At 43.3% G+C, this 22,219-nt stretch overlaps 1 protein-coding gene across 1 annotated transcript; it reads right to left on the bottom strand.

The window, feature by feature from the left end:
* Positions 1–3,891: 3,891 nt before the first annotated feature.
* gna13b (guanine nucleotide binding protein (G protein), alpha 13b) lies at positions 3,892–21,891 on the bottom strand. Its single transcript, XM_084927150.1, has 5 exons — positions 21,573–21,891; positions 14,366–14,595; positions 8,882–8,932; positions 6,896–7,096; positions 3,892–6,087 (listed from the first exon to the last, which is right to left on the bottom strand). Exons 1-5 carry the CDS (start codon positions 21,853–21,855, stop codon positions 5,698–5,700), a joined length of 1,155 nt encoding a protein of 384 aa, XP_084783276.1. The 5' UTR covers positions 21,856–21,891; the 3' UTR covers positions 3,892–5,697.
* Positions 21,892–22,219: the final 328 nt, after the last annotated feature.

Below are 22,219 nucleotides of genomic sequence, written 5' to 3'. Positions count from 1 at the left end.
ACATGAATGAAGCTCAGCTTTACTGTTACAGCCTGCAGGTGTTTTTGGCTAAGCTGAGTTTGTTCATGGCTTCAGGGTTTTTTTTAGCAGGTAACAGTTTTACCTTCTGGGCTACGGGGTAGCTGTAGCTCAGGAGGTGGAGGCATGATACTGACCCCATGTTGCATCGATTGGAGTGTGAATACGTGTGAATGTTGACATTTTTCCCCTCAATAAAATGCTTTAATCATGTTATCACTAGGGCTGCCATGATTAGTCGACTAGTCACGATTACGTCGACGACTAATTTAATAGTCGACGCGTCGTTTGAAGCTTTGTAAGATCCCAAAAGACGCAGGAATAAGTAGTAGGATTTAAGAGTGTAATAACGGACTGAAACAGAAGATGGCAGCACTGCATGTTCAAGGATGCCAGCTGCCGTTAAACCCCGAAGAAGAAGAAGCTGTGTCCGGTATCGTAGCTGTGTCCAAATTCAGGAACTGCATCCTCCTGTGCCCGCATTTGTAGGCCAATTACGTTACAGCGACATGACGAAGACTGTCCAAATTCAAAGACTCCGACAAATGCGCCCTTCATTTCACCAGATTTGAAGGATGAGTCGGGTGTATACTTCGTGGCCCAACCTATCCCAGAATTCATAGCGCGGCCCAGCTCAGTTTCCAACAATGGCGGCAGCTAGTTAGTTTTAATATTACTCTTATTATTCTTTCTGGGTCACAAAATAAACGTTTATCATATTTTCAGGCGAGAATGTAGCTGTGTAAACCTCAAATATCTGCTCAGTTTATCAAGACATCGCATATTTTCAAAAGCGTGCCGACGTTTTCGGAGACATCTGTTACCCACTAGCTCGATAGCTAGCCGGGGGCAAGGCTCACTAGAGCCCGTGAGAACACCGGACTCCCGGCAAATCGTTTTCAAACCCACCACCGTCTTTCGCTACTCAGGTTAAGCATATATAAGTCACTTAGATAACTTAAAAATGTTATTGTTTGTCTTTTTTTTAGTATTTTATTTGTTCCTGAGTAAATCGGTTTGGCTGAGATCAAAGTTATAGTTTTTACACAGCTGAATAAACATCAAGCAGACAACTGATTATCAGAAGTGTGAGATGCTCTCCGGTGTCCTGTTATATTTTAGATAGCAAGGAGTTTATTAAACTTCACCTAAACAATCTGCAAATTTCATTAAAATGTAATAAACTATCATCTTGTCTTTATTTTTAGTTAGCACAGACCTTAAACACTTAAAGCTGTAAGCTAATGATAGTTATATAAGAGCAGATGCTGCTGGTGCAATAAGCTGTACGTTTTACGTCCAATGGATGATGATCTGATTAGTCGACTAATCGCAAAAATAATCGGTGACTAGTCGACTATCAAAATAACCGTTTGTGGCAGCCCTAGTTATCACCCATCACTACTCACCAGTCACAAACTATGAGGCCCTGAGCACAAAGAGAAATTTTAGGTTGTGGCTGGAACCCTCTTTTAAACCATCACAAGCACCACATCCTTCTTCTTTAAAGCACACTGACTTTAACATGTTAACAGCGACAACAACAGGAGACAGTCGGAAACAAAAATAAATGAATTCATTAAAAATAAACCAGAACTAAACAAAAACATTTCAAAAATGGTTTAAAAATGAGGATTTCTTTCAGGCCAGAGTTAACCTAGAGTGAACACTTTGTGAGATGTTCTTTGCTCAGGAGTCAGCAGGTGGTATCTGAATGAATCCAAAGCACTGATAAACACATGGGAGCCTACAGACTTCTACAGAGACCCCATCTGCCACACATCAACCTGGTCTAGAAACCTTTAGAAAATTCAGATCCTCACTGAACTTCCTTTTTTAGCCGAGGACTTCAATTTCAGTAAACTCAAAGTGAAATCGACTAAGCTTGGTCTATGTCCTGGAAACCAATCATTGTGGGGCCTCGAGGCAACTGTTGGTGTGATTTGGCGCTATACAAATAAATCTGAATCTTCACTTCTAATCCTTGTGTTTGATCAGTTTTGAATGTGTAGGCCAGCATCCATGCTGATTGGTACGACCAACAGCAGCTCCTTGTGTTGCGGCTGCAGCAGGTGGAGCTCAGACCCAAACTCAGGTCAGTGCTTAGAAAGTGTTTCCAGTTCCAGGTTAGAGCTGCCACCTGTGACACACTGAGCCACAGTTTCACTGCACTCCGTCTCGTGTCTCTGTCGTTTAGGCCAAATTAAACAAATGAACATCAGGGGACAGCTGTAAACCATGCGGCTGCTCGTCAGCCTGCTTTTCTCCTTTTTTACTGTAACTTACCTGTTTGGTTGTAAACATATTTTGTGTCTTTAGATCTTGCCATAAAGACAGTGATCAGGACGAGCACTGCTTGCCTTGTCAAATATAACAATGGTACGTTTCAATTATGTCTAAAGTAAAGCAGCCAAAGCTCCTGGCCTGTCAGTGTGCATCCAGCCTTCACGCTGCCATCTTGTAGCCTCAGTTGGTCATTGTTGGTGCATCATTCTGTCACCTCCCAGCCCATTGTTCCTTCACTGGGCTGGTTTCAGTCATTATGCAATGTCCTGTTTATAAGATTGGAAACCTGCAGTCAGCTGAGACTGAAGAAGTCACCTGGATGACGACAAAACGTTCAACTTTTTGAGATTTCCTTACCTGGATGATTGAGCATGCATCAAGACGTAAGGCAGAGTAAATCGATTTGTTGATCAGTTATTAAGTCATGTACTAACAGAGACTTGGAGGAGAGAGACCTAATATTTAATAATCCACATTTCACTGTTTTACTCTTTGGTTCAGATGTGGATACTGTATTGTTCTTTCTTTGTGATTGTTTATGTTTAAGTTGTTTGTTGCTGGTTTTTAGTTTGTTTTTTGTCTGTTTGGGAGCTGACACAGTCTCTATGGAGATGGGTTTTTGGGGGGGTAGCAGGAGGAGAGAAGCTGCAGAGAGCAAGATGGCAGTGAAGTAAAGAATGGATGCAAACAGGCACAAAGCGATAAATGATGGAGAGAGCTCAGTTTGCTTGGCTTAATGTTAATGTGTCTTTGTACACATGGCACGTATTCTGATGGAGCACAACTGTCTAATGAAAAGTGTCGTCAGACTGTGACCTCAAACACACTCGTGCTTCTGTGTGACAACAATCACAATCAGGGTGGTGTCAGGGTGCAGGCCTGTCCTGATAACACTTCAACAACAAGCTTCAGTGACATGAGACGCTCAGAGACGACACACACACACACACACACACACACACACACACACACGGTCCTGTTTTTCAGCTTTGTCTTTTTTAACCGTGTTGGAAAACACACAGAGAATAAGTCATGTGACTTCACTGCTCCTTGCCAACACTGACACAAGAAATCTGCTGCCAGTCACTGTTTGTGTGTCTGTGACAGAGGAGCTGAGGTCAAACAGTAATAGTTTCATACCTGTAATGAGCTCTGATTTAAAAGACTTGCATGTATCATGATATACACTCTCATGTGGCCTCCTGTGTTACTGATGCAAAGAGTAACTGTGTCACACACACTTAGATGCCAGCTGTTTCACTCGTTTCCCCCTAAGAGGAACGAGTCCCACATATGCAGCAAGTGTTCTGGCAGTTGGTTCCACCTGTCAGTGTGAAGCAGACGCTGAGTAACGCTGCAAACAGCGCAGTCACCGCGCACTACTGACAATCACTTCAATGGAGCACCATCAGTGAGCTGAACATGACACGCCCACAAATCAAACTCTGACAACGCCTCGTTTAGTGATGGGTCACTCAGTCATTGACAGTGATTATCTATCATCCTGATGGGAGTGGTCTCTTCCAAGCCCCGCCCCCTGCACAGTGTGAAATCGTTCTGGCAGCCCACACAGGTTTTTGTCACCTGTTGTATTTGAGGAAACTTTATTTGAGTTGAGTCAACACTGCAGGTGCAGATCTGATAAGACAAAGACAGTTAATGATAGTATTTGTAAATGCACAGTTCTGTGATCACATCAGCCAAACCTTTTTCAGCCAGTTTCTCAGTTGCCTCGTGTCCCTTTGAAGCTTTGCAGCTCACAGTTACACAAGTCTGTGCACAACACTTATTAACAGTGATTAACATTAAGTATTCTTTACTTATTCAACATTAGCAATTATCACAATTAGAAAGTACAAAAAAATACCCATGCTGACGCACACAGAATGTTCCCATTGTTCAAAAGTCTACAGTGTGGAACTGCTCACCCCCAAAAAGACAACATGACTACTTTTACAACTGGTTAGCATGGACCAGTGGAGCCAGTTATTTGCAGGGACACGTACAGGATTGTGGCATTCGTGTTGTAAAGACACAGGAAGCTGGGAAACAGGAAGCCCCTTAAACAACATAAGACAGTCCAATAGATGCCTGCTTCTGCTTAAAAACCCCAAACCAAAAACAACACGTAGCAAAATAACACTTACCATTATACTGTGTGGAAAGTTAGAGCAGTTGCAACAAGCTTTAGGTCGATGTGAGGGACACATGGGTTAGAATGGACACGTGAACTTTATACAAAACGACAGCAGCCAGCATAAACCAGCTGCACAGACTGCAGTAGGAATATGTCCCTGTGGTGAGGGGCGGCCTGCAACATGAAGATCTGATTAAGACAAAAGGCAACATGGCCACCTCATCGCCTGCAGTACAATACGCAACATTTAAGGTGATAATTCTATCGAGGAGAAAAATTCCTCTCTCTGTACCACTGAAGAAAACCCAGGGGCTCAACCCGCGCTGCAACATCTGCCATCCGTTTGAGAAAAGCCGCTTTACATTTTTCCCTTAGTGTTATCTTTAACCACTGTCAATGAGGCAGCATCCACAAATCACATGTTAGCATATGTGCAAGCACACGGGTCAAATCACCCGCAGTAAAATAAGGCTGAGGTCGACGGCCAGAGTTTTGCTTCTGAAGTACAACTCCGGCCAGTTTTGTGGCAAATAAAGGGGAAACCCGTTTGACTGGTGCAAGGGTAAGGTACACATGCTCTGCACTGTATCAAATCACAGTAGTGGTTTAGAAATGGTGCCCTGAGAAACAGCACCAGTACTGTGGGTCACCCCAAACCCCGACCAGCTTTCAACAAGCGGCGTGTTTGTGTCTGCAGCACCCCGACATCTTTGAATAACTGTAACAGTCCAAATGTCAAAGTGTAAACCCCTATGAGATAGAAAAATGCATAGGTTAAAACAGTATGTTCATACAATAGAAAACAAAATGATTAGAAAAGTATAAATCCACACCAAGGCACAGTGAAGAGCACATTTACAACAACACCTTGGTAACAGTCACTGATAGCGGGCTGCATCACCCCCTCCTCTCCAGTGTGGGAGCAGGATACAGGGACACTATAAAGGATGCTCAGGAGTGTGGGCGTGGCCTGAGAGAGTGAGGACTACAGGTCAGTTACATGGGTCTAAGGGCAGGAAGAACTCAGCCACAGTGGGCTGTTATAAGTTACAGTGAACACGCTTGTTAAGCAAAGAAGCACAGGGGGGAGTGGCCATAGTAGTGGTTGCTTTAATACACAGTCAAGTTCAACAGTGAGGGGCAGAGCCAAATCCTGGGTGGGAGAAAGCAGTGACGCTGTCCGCTCCTCCTATGGCTGCTGTTAGAAAGAGACACTGCAAGCCATGTTCCCTTTGCCTCCTCCCTGCCGCGCTCCCTCACTGCAGCATCAGCTGCTTGAGGTTGTCGTGCAGGATGGTGTCCTTGACATCACGGAACACCAGCCGGATGTTTTCAGTGTTGATGGCTGTGGTGAAGTGGTGGTACAGAGGCTTCAGTTGCTGCGGAGGCTTCTGTTGCTGCTCGCGACGCTTTTTGCGAAAGCATTCCACCAGGAAGCACTGGACATCCGCCAAACTCATGGGGTCACCAGAGAACACGGGGAAGTAGTCTTTGATGGACACTTGCTTCACCTTCTCCCCCAGCAGGTCCGTCTTGTTGAGGAACAGGATGATGGAGACATTGCTGAAGACCCGGTTGTTGACTATGGTCTCAAAGATGTTTAGTGACTCGCTCAGTCGGTTAGTCTGCCGGTCTTCCATGAGCACCTGGATGTGTTAGAATGCAGACATGTGGTATGAAAAGCAGCTCGACTCAACCATGTGGAGCAGAAGTAAAATAGCAGGATTTCTAGTAGCTTTCACCATCGCAGCAGCGTGCACTGTGACGGAGCCATGCTGAATGATGGTATCATGGGCATCGATCACTAAGCCTCTAAAACTTCTAGGAAAATCAACTTTGATGTGGTTTTGGAAAGTTGAAGTCTAAAATATGATGTCCTGTTCTCAAACATTTAATGATGGTAAGCACACCCACCAAATCTGAGCACAGAGTGAGGTTAAGGCAGACTGTGGAGTCCAGCCAGAGCGCTGCAGGCTAGCTGAGATCTACAGATGAATCAGTCTCTACGTTTGTCCAGCTGTTGGCTCAATCGGTTCCTTCATGCATATCCTACTGGGGCATGCTATTTAACTGCATCACCCTGCATGGAGCTGCTGCTGCCCTGCAAGCTGCTTTGCAACCCCCCCTCTCCCAAACGCCTCCATTACATACTCGTTATGTAATCAGCATCACTGCACACCACTGTTAGACTCAAAGCTGCTTCACCACTGAACAAAAACATCCCTAAATGACATTAACCAAAGTAAACAAAGCAGGATACTTAGTGAAGTTTTCCATGAAAAACACCAGTAGACAGAACATTAGAGGGTTCAAGACAGGCTTTCCAATCAATCTGAATTCAGTAAGAAGACAAAGATTCAACTAACTGCTGTTAGCTGAATCTTTGTCTTCTTACATGCAGAGTTTTTAGCCAGGTTAGCATACTGAGCAACACTCTGCTTCCACATAACTCACCTGGTCATACTCAGAGGAGGACACAAGGAAGAGGATGGATGTGACCGACTCAAAACATTCAAACCAGCGCCGTCTCTCAGAGCGCTGCCCACCCACGTCCACCATTTTGAAAGGCACATTCTTAATCTCAAAATCATACTCGTGGATGCCCTTGGTGGGTTTTCTGGCCAGAAGGATGTCCTGCTGGCTGGGAAGGTAGTCCTGCAAGCAGATAAGTGTTGCAGTGTTATACACTTTTGTCAAGATTTACACCAAAACGTTTAAATTCACTGTTAAGTTGCACTGATCTACTTAAGAGTTACTTAAAAAAAACACAACAAACAAAACAAACAACTGTTTTTAAAAGAAACTCACAGAGATCAGCTACCAAAAGAAAAGATGACCTCCATCCCAATGTGCCAATCCTACAGTCCTAAGGCACTGGCTTTAAATTCCATGCATTGCTGTAGAGGCGCATCAACCAGGACAACCCACAGCATGCAGAGCCATGCAGAGCCATGCAGAGCCATGCAGAGCCTGCCCAGCAGTGAGGTTTGATTATAGTGAACTCAATCCCTACTGATGGACAAATCACCCCCCATCCCCACTGTTGTTGCCCTGTGACATGCCAATAGGACTGAGGAGCTCCTCAAAGTACTCGCACCACTGTCCACACCCTCAGCACTCAGCGTCTCCCTTCAAAGTCGTCTGACGTTTCGCTGTCAGACACAAAAGGCTGCTCTGTGGTCCTTAAAGAACTTTGTAGTCTTTTAGATAAAGAGCATAAATAAAACTAAAAGTACTTTTGATCTTTACACAGCTCTGAATTGCAGGAATATCCAAAGAAAGTGGCTAAATAAACACACTAACTAATGCCACACACCGAACCAGACCTGGAAAACACAACGTTCTGGGATTCACAGTTAATCTCTGAAAGCTAACGCAAAGAAAATATCACCAATAACCTCCCAGATGAGACCAGACGTGTTTTCATAGTGCGGAAAAATCCCACTGCCTTCTGATGTCCTTAGATGTTGTCAGTGTTTGTTTTTCCACATTTGAAAACATGAACATAAAAATCCAATTATGGCACATCAAAACTTTGGAAGTATAATCTGATGTTCTGCATTTCATTTACAGGTTTACTGATATCAGCATATTCGATGCAGAATTACAGTGCATGAAAAACTCTTGGCCCCTCCTTATGATTTATGTGTGCATGTTCGGCTCTTGGACAGAGATGACACAAAACGCAGTTTTTAAATAATGATTTCATTTTTTACAGGGAAAAACTATCAAACCGACCTCGCCACGTGTGGGAAACAAAATCCAAAAAACAATCCACTCCCTTATTAAATCATGAATAGACTGTAATGATGGATGGGTGGCTGGATCGATGGATGAGTGGATGCATGGGTGGGTGGAGGGATGGATGGAGGGATGGATGGATGGGTGGCTAGATGGGTGGATGGCTAGATGGATGGGTGGATGGATGAGGGATGGAGGGATGGGTAGATCGATGGCTGGATGGGTGGGTGGAGGGATGGAGGGATGGGTGGGTGGAGGGATGGGTGGCTAGATGGCTGGATTGATGGATGAGGGATGGATGGGTGAAGGGAGGGATGGAGGGATGGGTGAAGGGAGGGATGGAGGGATGGGTGGATGTTTGGGTGGATGGATGGATGGATGATCTAGTTTCTGGGAACCCCAGTTCAGTTTCAGTGCCAGGCCTCATGAACTGAGCTAAAACATCTCAAAGAGTAACTCACGGTCCAGTGAAACAGCTGAAAAACAAACTCATTCGTCTCTTCGTCACAGCTGGATAGTTTGAAACTGCTGAGTTAAGCTCTCAGCAGTTTTCAGTTTTTGGCTACAATCGTCCACATGTCTGAGACTTTGTCCCTAAATGTGTAAAATAACACACTTGTTGTACCAGTGACAGTGCTTTTTCAGTTAAAGTTGTGTTACTACACTTTTATTCTGTCAGTGTGTGTGTTTGGGACTTACCGACTGTCCGAGCTTTTCCAAATTGTCCAGGAAATACTTGACCGACTCCCCCTGAAAGAGAAAGAGTGGAGATCCATGTCAGACGTGACACATGAGACCCTCCTCTGCATGGGAGGTAGTCGCATTAATGTCATTTACTTAATGGGATACCACCCATCCTTTTTCTTTTAGAAAAATACATTTAGCTGCTTTGAGACTCTGATGCATCCACAACACAATCCTACAAGGTTTTTAGAGCCAAGCTCATGGATTAGCTTGAGCAGCTGAACAGTAGAAACTGTCCATGTAATGGGACTGCCTGGGAGTCAGAGCCAAAAAATAAAACAGTACCTGTATGACCCAGTTCAGCCAGTGATGCTACACCCAAACCATCACAGTTTTGTTGGTGTCTACCAAGCCCTGTTGTAACCTGCAGGTACGCAGCACTCAGACTGCATCTTTGTAGGTTTCCTCTCTCATTACTGTCTCAAGCCATGGATCCATATTACTAAGCACTGGAGTAGGGCTGGGCCATATTATACCGTTCACGGTAATACCGGTATAATTTTGGGCAACAATAAGAAAACAAAATATCACGATAGAATATGGGTAAAACGTGCATGCGCAGTGGCTTTGTTTTCATACGCACATGGCGGAAAAAGCATGGTGGCGACAGAGAATAACAAGGGGAGAAAGCGGATCGTTGAGTGAAACGGATGAACCAGAATTGGTTTGTAAAAATGCTGCAACTTCAGTGGTGTGGAACTGGTTTGGTGTTTGTCCGTCAGATACACAACAAAGCACATTTTTTTGTAGACCATGCAAGCGGGCGTCGTTATTGCTGTATTTGTCGGACTAAGGTGCTCGTAAATCTGGGAGTAATCTGGGTCCTAAACTCCGTCCGCTTCAGGTCCCAAAGTCAAACAAACACTGCGGCATCACTGAGAGTTAAAAACTGTCTAAATTCTTTCATCTTTAATAAAATCATCAGCGTTGCTGCTTTACCAGGTGTAACTATGAAGTTTAACATCCAGGCATCCATGAAAGCAGAATTCATTACATTTAACAGAGTTAGAAGTTAGCAGGAAGTTAGCGGAAGTTAGCTCGCTAGTTTCCACCTAAACATGATATAGCATGTTCTGACAGAGATTTCTGAAAAATTCAAACGTACAGCTCTGCTGTCATTTCCAACATAAATGAAGACAGGAAACTAAACAGCAGTGACGTTTGTAGGGTTACTGAAGTTGGTCTAGTTGGTAGATATTGATGTGCTACGTGATCGCTAGCGACACAGCTGTGTTAGCATAAACAGTGAAGCTGGAGGATGAACGCTAACACTTTTCCCCTCGATAAAAGTTAACGTGAAGGTTCCTGATGGTTAGAGACAAATGCAATCGCATGGCAGGATGCTGTAAACGGACCAAACTTCAGTCAGGAGAACAACTGAGATAATCCATCCACAATACGAGGTTAGTCATTAATATACTGCAACAACGTGGGAATAGAGCCGCTGTGATAGAATACAGCACTAATGAATCAATGGTACAGACGTGGAGGAAGCAAGAAGAATGAGTTAAGTTTGATTTATCTGACTGCTTTGTTTCGCTTAATGTGCCTTATAATCCCGTGCAGCTTATGGTCCGAGAAATACATATTTGACTTTTTTATTTGGCACACTGCAGTTTAATGTAGCAAAGCACCTCTTTTAACTTCAGTGGATATTACACATGGTTATGCTCAGGATATGTCAGCACATTTCTACTGGAAATGCCTTTTGGTTAAACTTTCAGCAAGGAATTTGCATTTGCACTGTTAAATGTTTATATAGCTTTAATGCACATAAAAAACAGCTGCTTGTTTAAGTAAAAATAAATGGATGGGGTTTTTTTGCGCTAGTAAAGATGTGGAGTTGTATTTTGTCTTGCATCAATTATATTGTCAGTTATATCGTTATCACAAATTTTCAAATATATATTGTGATAAATATTTTTGGCCATATCGCCCTACTCTACACTGGAGCCCATCCCCTCTGACCCTGGGCGGGGGCACACTCAGGTCTCCTTCATCTATTCTCCCCGTCTTTATCTAAAAGCAAAGATGAACCATAGAGCATATTCAGACAGCAGGCAGTGGTTTCATCTGAGGTTGTGGGTGGCATCAGAAGAAGATGGTGGCTTTTGATTTCTATTGAAACTCCCATGAATAAGGATTCAGCTGTGTTTGTGTCATCCAGGGTAGATATGCAACAGTCAGCCTCTCTGCAGAGACCGTGGCATGTGGAAACCTGAAAAACTGGAACTACCTGTTTCTTCCAACTGTATCGTGGGTTTGGTGGGTTGTAGGGCTGCCACAAACGATTATTTTGATAGTCGACTAATCAGATCATCATCCATTGGACATAAAACGTACAGCTTATTGCACCAGCAGCATCTGCTCTTATATAACTATCATTAGCTTACAGCTTTAAGTGTGTAAGGTCTGTGCTAACTAAAAATAAAGACAAGATGATAGTTTATTAAATTTTAATGAAGTTTGCAGATTGTTTCGCTGAAGTTTAATAAACTCCTTGCTATCTAAAATATAACAGGACACCGGAGTAAATTCTCGAGCATCTCACACTTCTGATGATCAGCTGTCTGCTTGACGTTTATTCAGCTGTGTAAAAACTATAACTTTAATCTCAGCCAAACCAATTTACTCAGGAACAAATACAATGCTGAAAAAAGCCAAACAATAACATTTTTAAGTTATCTAAGTGACTTATATATGTTTAACCTGAGTAGCGAAAGACGGCGGTGGGTTTGAAAACGATTTGCCGGGAGTCCGGTGTTCTCACGGCTCTAGTGAGCCTTGCCCCCGGCTAACTATCGAGCTAGTGGGTAACAGACGTCTCCGAAAACGTCGGAGCGCTTTTGAAAGTATGTGGTGTCTTGATAAACTGAGCAGATATTTGAGGTTTACACAGCTACATTCTCACCTGAACATATGTTAAACTTTATTTTGTGACCCAGAAAGAATAATAAGAGTAACATTAAAACTAACTAGCTGCCGCCATTGTTGGAAACTGAGCTGGGCTGCGCTATGAATTCTGGGACACAGCTTCTTCTTCTTCTTCGGGGTTTAACAGCAGCTGGCATCCTTGTACATGCAGTGCTGCCATCTTCTGTTTCAGTCCGTTATTACACTCTTAAATCCTACTACTTATTCCTGCGTCTTTTGGGATCTTACAAAGCTTCAAACGACGCGTCGACTATTAAATCAGTCGTCGACGATTTTGATAGTCGACGTAATCGTGACTAGTCGACTAATCGTGGCAGCCCTAATGGGTTGTTTGATTCAGTGAATGCAAACATCTTCTAACCCACATGTGTCAAAGTCAAGGCCACTTCCGGCCTGCGAGATCATTTTATATAGATGTATTATTATTGTTAATCATGGCCCAGCGATATGAGGCGCTAATAACACACAGACAACAGATCCCATAATGCAGCGCTGCAGCCTCCTTGCTGAACGCTAGGCTACCTGGGAACATTCCCGCGTCAATCTAGTCGAACTTCTGTTATTGTGAAGCTCGCCGCTCACAATGGTGGAGAGAAAAGTTGATTCTGAAAGCAGAGCCTTTCAGCGCCAGTGGGAGGCTGAATATATGTTTACAGACATGCTGGTAAACCCGTGTGTCTTATTAGTGGAGCTAATGTGGCTGTAATGAAGGAATTTAATTTAAGACGGCACTACGAGACGAAACGTCAGGATAAGCTGAAAAACCTAAATGCAGAAACTACAGAAAGTAGAAGAGCTAAAGAAGAATCTGACATTTCAGCAGACGTTTGTCACCAGAGCAAAACCACAAAGTGAAGCTGTTGTGAAAGCAAGTTTTATTGTAGCAGAGGAGCCAAATCAGCCCGGTACCGCTCTGAAGAGCTGCAGGATGAAGCTGTGCGACGTCTTGTGTCCAGACAAAACGCAGATTTTAGCAAATGTGAGCCTGAGCAGAAATACGATTGCTGATCGGGTTTGTGAGATGGCCACTGATTTAAGAACACAGCTGTGTGAAAGAAGCAAAAACTTTATTGCATACTCGGCTGTGGATGAAAGTACAGACATGATGGACATTGCACAGCTGACCATCTTCATCCGTGGAGAGGAAATATTGAACATTAAATCGATGCACAACGACAGGAAAAGACATTTTTTAATTTTTATGTCAAAGTGTAACCGACATGAAACTGTCCTGGGACAAACTTGTTGGACTTACAACAGATGGAGCGCCGGTGCTGTGCGGTGAAAAAAGCGGACTAGTCAGCAGGATGCGAGTAAAGATGCAGGAGAACTGTACCGGTGAGTTAACAGCAGATCACTGCATCACACACCAGGAAAGGCTGTGTGGTAAAGTCCTAAAAATGGAGCATGTAATGATCACCGTAATGCAGACCGTAAATTTTATCTGAGCTAAAAGTTTAAATCACTGTCAGTTTCAGTCTTTTATGTGGGAAATAGATTCAGAGTTTGCAGACATTCCTTCATACAGAGGTCTGTTGGCTGAGTTGGGATAAAAGTTCTCAACAGAGTTTTTGAGCTCAGCAAGGAAACCTGTCAGTTCATGGACATGTATGATGCGGTGAAGGCATTTCAAGCTGTCACAAATGCACCAGTGCAACCTGCCTCACTTTCCCTGTTGCCAAGTAATGTTGAACCAAGTCAGTGGACTTTGCTGAGCTGCACCTGTGCAGATTCAGATGGAGCTGCAGTGTAATGATGCACTCAGGCAAAGTACGACACTGAATGTCCCGCACAGTTTATTAGCTCCACCCCTGAAGCAACGCCCAGCTCCGTCTACATGCGGCTCCAACCTTGTGTTTGCTTTCATTTATTTTTTCCGGGGTTTTGGCAGCATGTTCATATTTCTAACTTGCATAATTTTGACAGGATATATTTTTATGAAGAGCAAAATATTTAAAGTTAAAGTTTATTTTTTTAAGTTTATTTAATCTGGAATAATATTCCTGTCTGTTTTTCTTCATATTTATGTTTAAAAAACATTGTTTTAGTTTGTTCAATAAATGTTTATCTCGTTTGGCCCCCTGCTGTCACCCTTTCACCATAGTGGTCACTACAGTGGACAGCTATTGAAAGGCTGTTTGTTGTGTTTGTGTCAGTGTTGATGGTGTACCTGCACATAAACCATTATACTCTGATGTGTCGCCCCACACTCTGCCACCCACTGGTCCTTTAATGTTACTACAGATGTATGACCTGTATCATTGTAATTATTGTTATTTAACCCTTTCATGCATGAGTTATGACGACCTCAATCAGGATTTTTATTCATCTTTTCATGACTGAAGATGGATAAAAATACTAAAGAATAAAATCCAGACTGAGGTTGTCAGAATTCCTGCTTGACAGGGTTAAATAATGATTTCATCTGAGTGTTTGGTGAGAATACCAGTTAAGGATTTTTAGGTGTCACCTGACAGCCGACTGGACTTGAGCAGGTTCACTCACCAGCTGGAACTCCCTGCGCCGATCGTAGGCATTCTGGATGCCCTGGTCCGCCCACAGGGCCTTGATTGACGGCAGGTAGTGCTGAAAAACTTTGGGCTCCACCATGCCGTGACCGTGAGCCATCGCCGACCGAGTGTCAAATGCCATCATAGTGTTTCCATGCCGCTGGTTGGACGGGTTACCCCATGGGATGTGCAGTTTCTCTCTAGCATCCACTAACACTCGAATGCCTGCAGACAGTGACAAAAACACATGAGCGATCTGTGTGCTGGGCCACATCAAACATCTCTTTGGGGGCTCTAAGTTACAGCTTCATAACTGACTCATCTGCATATCACTTTACAATTTGACTTATAAGATCACTAAACAGTGCAAATAGTGAAAAATACCGCACCTATATCACAAAGACATACGTGTATGACAAACATGTAAATGTATTTGTATACTTCATGACACAGGAACACAGGGAGTCATAAAGACAGGACGTCACTGTCTCTTTATAACATCTCATGGTCTGTGAGATTACAACGAGCAACATCTGCAAAGTTACACTAAAATCAGGGAGCTCACAGCTGCCAGTGATTGTATGAGAAAAGCATCTGGAACCAACCATGACACAGGTGCTGGGGAGGAAACCAAACCAGCAGCTCTGTGTAATAACCCCAGATTACTGACATAAGATCAACTCTTAGACCTTTGTTTGAAAAACAAGACCAAAACACCAGAGGGGGGAATTGAGACGCTACTAACATGTGTGTCTGCACTTACAAAGTTACACAACAACAACAACAACACAGCAGCAGTCCTAAATATCCTCCTGTGTTTCCTCATTTGATGATGATGAGTCAGGAACACCACTCCCTGTGCAGGCCCACACATGTCTGTGCTGCCAGTGTGCAACATGAAAGTACAGCGAGGCCGACTCCGTCTATTTGGAATCAGACAATGATGATGATAAACTTGATTGGTGCAGCTATCAGCGCTCTGACCATCGCTGAGCCAGGCTGATTATTACTAATGAACTGTGATACTTTGGTAACCGTGGTTTCAGAAGCTGCCCTGACAATGAAGCACATTTCTGTATTTGGGAAAACAACATAGGAGAGAGATGAATAAGATTAGAGGAAGTTACACCGTTTAAGCTTCTGCATTACTGAGCTCCACGTCTTTATTATTGTCATTGTTCTGTTTTATTCTTCCGTACGTTTTGTGTGCTTAACTACTTCTGCAAATCAGGACTGTGCTCTTACTTTCATTTTTGTAACTTTGGATGGTTTTTCTTCAAACGAGGAGAGAAACTCCTCTTCAAAGCCTCCAAAGACTTGGAGCAAGAGGAGAACTTAAAACCGCTCCTCGAACTATTAAGGTGTTACCTTAATATAATATCTTTAATGTTTTCAAACAGTGATAGTTTAATGAAGAATTTTGCGTGATGACATCACCTGCTCTAAAAACTGAGGGTGGACGATAATCTGACAAAAACACCTCTCTCTCTTTCACAGCCAAACATACATGTGTAATATACATGCAGCTGTGGCTGCCCTCACTAAGAAAACGACCTTTACACAAACACAGTGAACCACACGATTTAAACGAGGACACTGTCAACATCTGCATCCACAACAACGTCAGCTGCTCTCTGCTCCCGGGCCATTGTTTCAGTGCTGCAGACTCAGACACGTGTCGTCGTGCTCACACTGTCACAGGTTTCTCAGTGGGACCCACAGTGTGTTTGTTTGTATCTCAGCAGGGATTTCCTGCCCAGGGATCACACACAGGCTGCTGCTGATTGGTCGATTCAAATTCAGCACCTTCAGCCCAATGAGCGTATGAAAGAGAGACACTGATTCAGACTGCTCGCCTGGCATAGAAGCAGAGGTGCACGTGTGTGTCAGAGGGGTGTTTACGAACTGCCACCGATCAGAAACCCTTTCACGATGAACTGTGTGTTTCCAGATCAACTTTGACATGCAGCAATATTTTTGTCTTATTCTGTATTCTGGCGGTTTTATAGTAACAGGCGTCACTACCTCATGTCAATAATGAGGAGTTTTTCACTTCCCTGAGTTTCTGATCTCAGGCTGACAGATCAGGCTTTTTGTTGCTTTCTCTTTTTCTGATCTCATTTACATTTTGAACTTTAACGTCCAGACTTTTTGTGACAGCGAGCCACAGTCACATGCAGGCAGCATGCACGAGCCCGCGGTTCACAATACGTAAGGCGGTAACAACAAGATCAGCAAGTGCACACGTTTCATATATCTGACTGTGATTCTGCATAAGCACAAGGGCAGGAACATTTCTAGGTAGGATATGATGACTAGGGCCAACACTTCATGTGGTAACAATGGTAGAAAACTAAACTGGATGAACAATCAGGGTGGATATCTATTCTTCTATGGACTGGGTATGTGCTACAAATGAAATGATTTGAAAATGATCGACCTATAGAGGACTAAATTCAAAGACACCCAAACATGGCCTCCGTGTGCTACAAATGACACGATCGGGGCATCACTCAGGTCCATCCTGGTGCCGTTAAACGGCCTGAAACATATTTCTATAAGATCTAGGTGAGCGAGGGGGTAGTCAGTGGTATCAACCGCACCATTCTCCAGGAACTGCCTGATACTCCTGCCACGTGAAACTGGCTACTGCTGCACACAAGGAGGACCCACTGTACCAGCGTAGCTAACCGACAAAGGCTCCCATGATGCCATCCCGATACCTAATGCCAGTCAGGCTGTCGTTGCCTGGGCTGCAGAGCTTCAATGGATGTGCCTCCCTACAACATCACTGACCCAACACCAGACCAGTCACGCTTAATGATGTTTCAGACATTTCCACATCTGTCACATGCGCTCAGGCTGAACCTGCTGTTGTTATTATGTGAAAAGCACCAGGCACCAGTGGTGCAGCTGCCACCTTCATTATTCTATGGCAAATACCAGTCGGGCTCCAGTCACACCAGTGGGCTGCTGGAGATCATTTCAGCACCTGGGTGGAGTTCTCTTTCCTCCTCGTCTCTCCTCTCCGACCTGTCTTAGCCATGTGATATTTGTGTCATGTATGATCGGAAGGTTAAATTGGCGCTGGTTAGGCCAGCAGCTTTAACGCTTTATTGATCCAAAAGGATCAATAAAGTACAATCAATCAATCAATAAACAGTCATTTTGCTTCCTGTCTTTGTGTGCTGACGCTGCCTGAACTCTGCCCGTGGTCCAAGTCCACCACGGGTACTGTGAAAAGACAGAAAATGAGCTGCTGCACCTAAAATCTTTGAATGTTACACTTTATGTACGTGACAGAGGCCACATTCAGAAGCATGTAGGTCACATGTGCATACTGAACCATTATTAGCAGACTGAACATCTCTGGACCAGTAAACACTCACATGTGCATTAAGTTAAGGGGTGCCATAAACTCACTCTAATGAACTGTATGGCACACTGACCTGAGCGTCATTGTGACGTTGTGCTAATGCTACCTGTTCCCCTCTGCGGGCCAGATTTCCTTGGTGAGATACTAACACCAAGTTGTTGTCCGATGCATCAGCTGGACAGTGGAGATGTGACAATGTCAGACAGAAAGCACTGTGTGAATGAAACAGGCTGTGTGAATGAAACAGGCTGTGTGAATGAAACAGGCTGTGTGAAGCCCTGTGAGTAAAGTCCATTTAGCACAATGCTCTGGGTGCTCCGGTCCATACAAAGATGAAATCTGACACGTGGTGGTCAGAACGGGAACCATCTGAAAGCAGTAGCACTGCAGACAGAGGGCACACCAAAATCAAGCATGCAGTTTGTTTTTAAAAGGATTGTTACTGAACTTTTTAATTCTCCTCATCTATTACTAACAAAGGCCAACGTAGGACCCAAGCAGCCCAAGTCTATCTACTCAGTTTATTATTATTCAGGTTTTTGGGACTTTAACATGGGTGAGACCCGTTGAAAATGTAAGTATTTTACTGGCTTTGAACATTGGTGATTTAAAAAGGGCTCTAGAGCAGCACCACAGCAAACGTTGGTCATTCGCCAGGAAATTTTAATTTGCCATCATTCACACATAGACTGTCCAATCCTGACCAACCTTCTCACGTGTGATGAGTCGACACCCCTGAACACATTTCAACTGCCATATTTGACAGTGGTCACAGCACCACCCAGTGGGAACAGGAAATGTCATGTTTTACACTTTGGGCTACAGTTTGAAGACGGGTGATGTCAGCAACCTCAACTTTATCCAGGAAAGCCTTCAGAGCTGGTCTTAGGTCACATTCAAAGCTGACTTTTCATCCGAGGCCATGACCCTGGCAGCATAGAATCAAAAGGGGATTTGAGGGGCTTACAAAACCTGATTATGCCTGGCACACACCTATGTGATGAAGCCATTTATGTTTTATAGTTGCTGTCGTGGAATACTGCACACTAGCGCTGCCACAAACGATTATTTTGATAGTCGACTAGTCACCGATTATTTTTGTGATTAGTCGACTAATCAGATCATCATCCATTGGACGTAAAACGTACAGCTTATTGCACCAGCAGCATCTGCTCTTATATAACTATCATTAGCTTACAGCTTTAAGTGTGTAAGGTCTGTGCTAACTAAAAATAAAGGCAAGATGATAGTTTATTAAACTTTAATGAAGTTTGCAGATTGTTTCGCTGAAGTTTAATAAACTCCTTGCTATCTAAAATATAACAGGACACCGGAGTAAATTCTGGAGAATCTCACACTTCTGATAATCAGCTGTCTGCTTGACGTTTATTCAGCTGTGTAAAAACTATAACTTTAATCTCAGCCAAACCGATTTACTCAGGAACGATTTGCTGGGAGTCCGGTGTTCTCACGGCTCTAGTGACCCTTGCCCCCGGCTAGCTATCGAGCTAGTGGGTAACAGACGTCTCCGAAAACGTCGGGGCGCTTTTGAAAATATGTGGTGTCTTGATAAACCGAACGATATTTGAAGTTTAGAAGGCTGCTTTCTCGCCTGAAAATATGTTAAACGTTTATTTTGTGACCCAGAAAGAATAATAAGAGTAATATTAAAACTAACTAGCTGCCGCCATTGTTGGAAACTGAGCTGCGCTATGAATTCTGGGACACAGCTTCTTCTTCTTCGGGGTTTAACGGCAGCTGGCATCCTTGTACATGCAGTGCTGCCATCTTCTGTTTCAGTCTGTTATTACACTCTTAAATCCTACTACTTATTCCTGCGTCTTTTGGGATCTTACAAAGCTTCAAACGACGCGTCGACTATTAAATCAGTCGTCGACGATTTTGATAGTCGACGTAATCGTGACTAGTCGACTAATCGTGGCAGCCCTATTGCACACTGTCTCCAAGCACCACCTACAAAATTTCAAAAAGCAGCCGCTGCACTACGTTTCATCTAAGAGTCTGACATTTGGCAGCCTGTAAGACAACAAGGCGTAAAAAGTCTCAACAAAAAGAACCAACAACATGAAGTCAGCCATTTTTAACTCGATGTATAATTTTGGTGATATTTTCAGATCTTGTATTTTTAGGAACTCCTCTGAGGGATTTGGTCAATCAGTTATCTTCGTACTGTGTAAAGACAGTGGTGACGTTAAATTGCAAAGCGAGTTTTCGTGAAATCGTGTAATCATGGTGGGATTGACAAATTTCGATATTTCGCCATCCAGGATGAAATTGCTCATCTCTGTTATAAGAAAGTTGCTATAAGAAAGCTAAAGGAATCACTCCCAAACTTCATGGTGAGAGTCCCACCCTGAAAAGATTTATATGCCATCTGTCAGCAATTGTTAGAGTGACGCCTGGTAGAAAGAGGAAATGTGCTGCAGGTCATAAGAATCCCTCAATCTTGATGAAACGTTAAGGAAGTAGGACGGTATCATTCTTTAAAGTAGGCTTAGTTAGTTAGTTAATGCTGTTTTTTTCTGGAAAAACCCTGAAATCAACGTATGATCTGTACCAACGTGAAACACGTGTGAAACCACAGGTTTGGAGCACTCGGAGCTCCAGTGCCTGCAACTGTGTCTGAAGTTTGACAAGTTTAAAGACGTCACTGAATAAAACCTCCTCGTGTACGGGGCGTAATTATGTCAGCTCAGCTAACAGTAACCTATTAGATGATTTAAAGTATGGTGCTGTGATGAGCATAGCGCCACAGCAGAGATGTGCCTCACTCTACCAGATGCCTTTGACTATTGTTTGCTCTGTAACTGTCGGTCACAGTTTGCTGTGCTTCTCCACAAACAGCTGGTTTTTCCTTTCCTGTTAGGTTGCAGGTTGTGAGATTTCAGTTATTCAACAATGTTTAAAGAGACATGAATGGTCCTTTATAGCATAGATTAGTTTTATCTAATCTAATATGTTTTAATTTATTCATCAATTATCTATAGAAAGTCCCAATGAATAACTTTTGCATCTGTAAACTGCTGACTATTTTGGCCAACAATTAGAATCTGGACATAGGTTTACTTCAATATTTGATTACAAAAAATGACTTAATATTTATATTCAAATTCAACAACAAAAACAAACGTCCATTTTCACTTATAAAATGTCATAAATATAATTATTCTGCGACTAGAAATATCTGTTAAGACCAGTTGAAATGTTGGCAAACATCCCCAGAAAGCATGAAAACCAGTTAAGCTGGAACAAAACGGCAGCTCTCGCATGGGTGGTCCTGCACTTCTTACAAAAACTTTCATGACAAACCACACAAGGCAACACTTCCCATAATACAGCTCGCGTCTGCTCTTTTATCGCAAAGCAATGAGAAACTGGACTGGTTCGCAAAAAGACATCGCTACAGAGCGATTATGTAACACTTAGGGGCTTAAAAGTAATAAACAACACACCCAGTGCACTCTACATAAACTGGTTCTCTTTTCCTCAACTTTGTCCATAAAGACGAACCAGTCTGCATGTTTTTGACTGAACAAGAGAGCAGAAATCATACGTAAATATCGGCGAAGCTTTTACTAATCACAGACGATAAAGTGCTGCATTCAGATCCACCATGCACACACAAACAGCAGAGGCGTTTCTTGGTTACTCAACAAGCTAACCAGACTAGCTTGGTCGAACACAGAAAATCGGCTGAACAGAAGCTAGCAACTTCCCACTGGCTGCTCCTGCAGCCCCATCACTACACACGTCGGAACAAACCTGTTTCAATATGTGAAAAGCAGTCGGTATAATGTCGGCTTACCTTTAATAACATTACTAAAAATCGTAGCCCTGAATTCTTCTTTGGCCTTCTGATCGAAGTCCTGCCCATGAATAATACGCATTTGCTTGAGGAAAGTGGACTTGCCGCTTTCTCCCGCCCCGAGCAATAAGATCTTTACTAGCCTTTTAACATAAGTCTTGTCTCGATGAATACACTTATCTATCTCTTTGGATTTCCGCAGCTGCTCTGCCTCGCCGCTTGTAAGGAGGCAGTTGGGGAAAAATGCAGATAAAACGGAGCGGGATGGCAGGAAATCCGCCATCTTTGAAACAACTACATCGATACAGAGGGTGGATGGGAGGGCTGAGTCCAGTGCTGCGTTCACGGTCCGTAGGAATCCTCCGAACGACGTTTCGCTTGTGTGTTTCAGCTGTCACAACACAGTCCATATCGTGACACTCAGTTTTGATTTAAAATGGACGTTTTCTGCAAATGATGCCCTTATTGGCACATTTTTCATGGAGACTAATTTACAACACAGCGCAAAAATCTTGAACAATATTGTAATATAATTTCCAGAGGTGGGTGGTAAAGAAATACAAATACTTTGTTACTGTATTTAAGAGCCTTGCAGCTGTAAGCAAACGCAGAGACGTGGCAAGAATGAACTCAGAACTAACTCGTTA

This window comes from Perissodus microlepis, chromosome 4 (genome assembly GCF_051167445.1).
Source record: "Perissodus microlepis isolate ML-2025 ecotype Zambia chromosome 4, ASM5116744v1, whole genome shotgun sequence".
Classification (NCBI taxonomy): domain Eukaryota; kingdom Metazoa; phylum Chordata; class Actinopteri; order Cichliformes; family Cichlidae; genus Perissodus; species Perissodus microlepis.
Note: the sequence above shows the minus strand (reverse complement) of the source record. Positions and strands in the feature narration are given on the sequence as shown.

Excerpts from the sequence above, each read along its gene's own strand:
- gna13b (XM_084927150.1), bottom strand. The coding sequence starts at position 21,855 with ATGGCGGATTTCCTGCCATCCCGCTCCGTTTTATCTGCATTTTTCCCC. Across the intron at positions 7,097-8,881 it reads TGGAAAAGCTCGGACAGTCG|GACTACCTTCCCAGCCAGCA; the intron begins GTAAGTCCCAAA and ends ATCTGCTTGCAG. Across the intron at positions 6,088-6,895 it reads CCTCCTCTGAGTATGACCAG|GTGCTCATGGAAGACCGGCA; the intron begins GTGAGTTATGTG and ends TAACACATCCAG.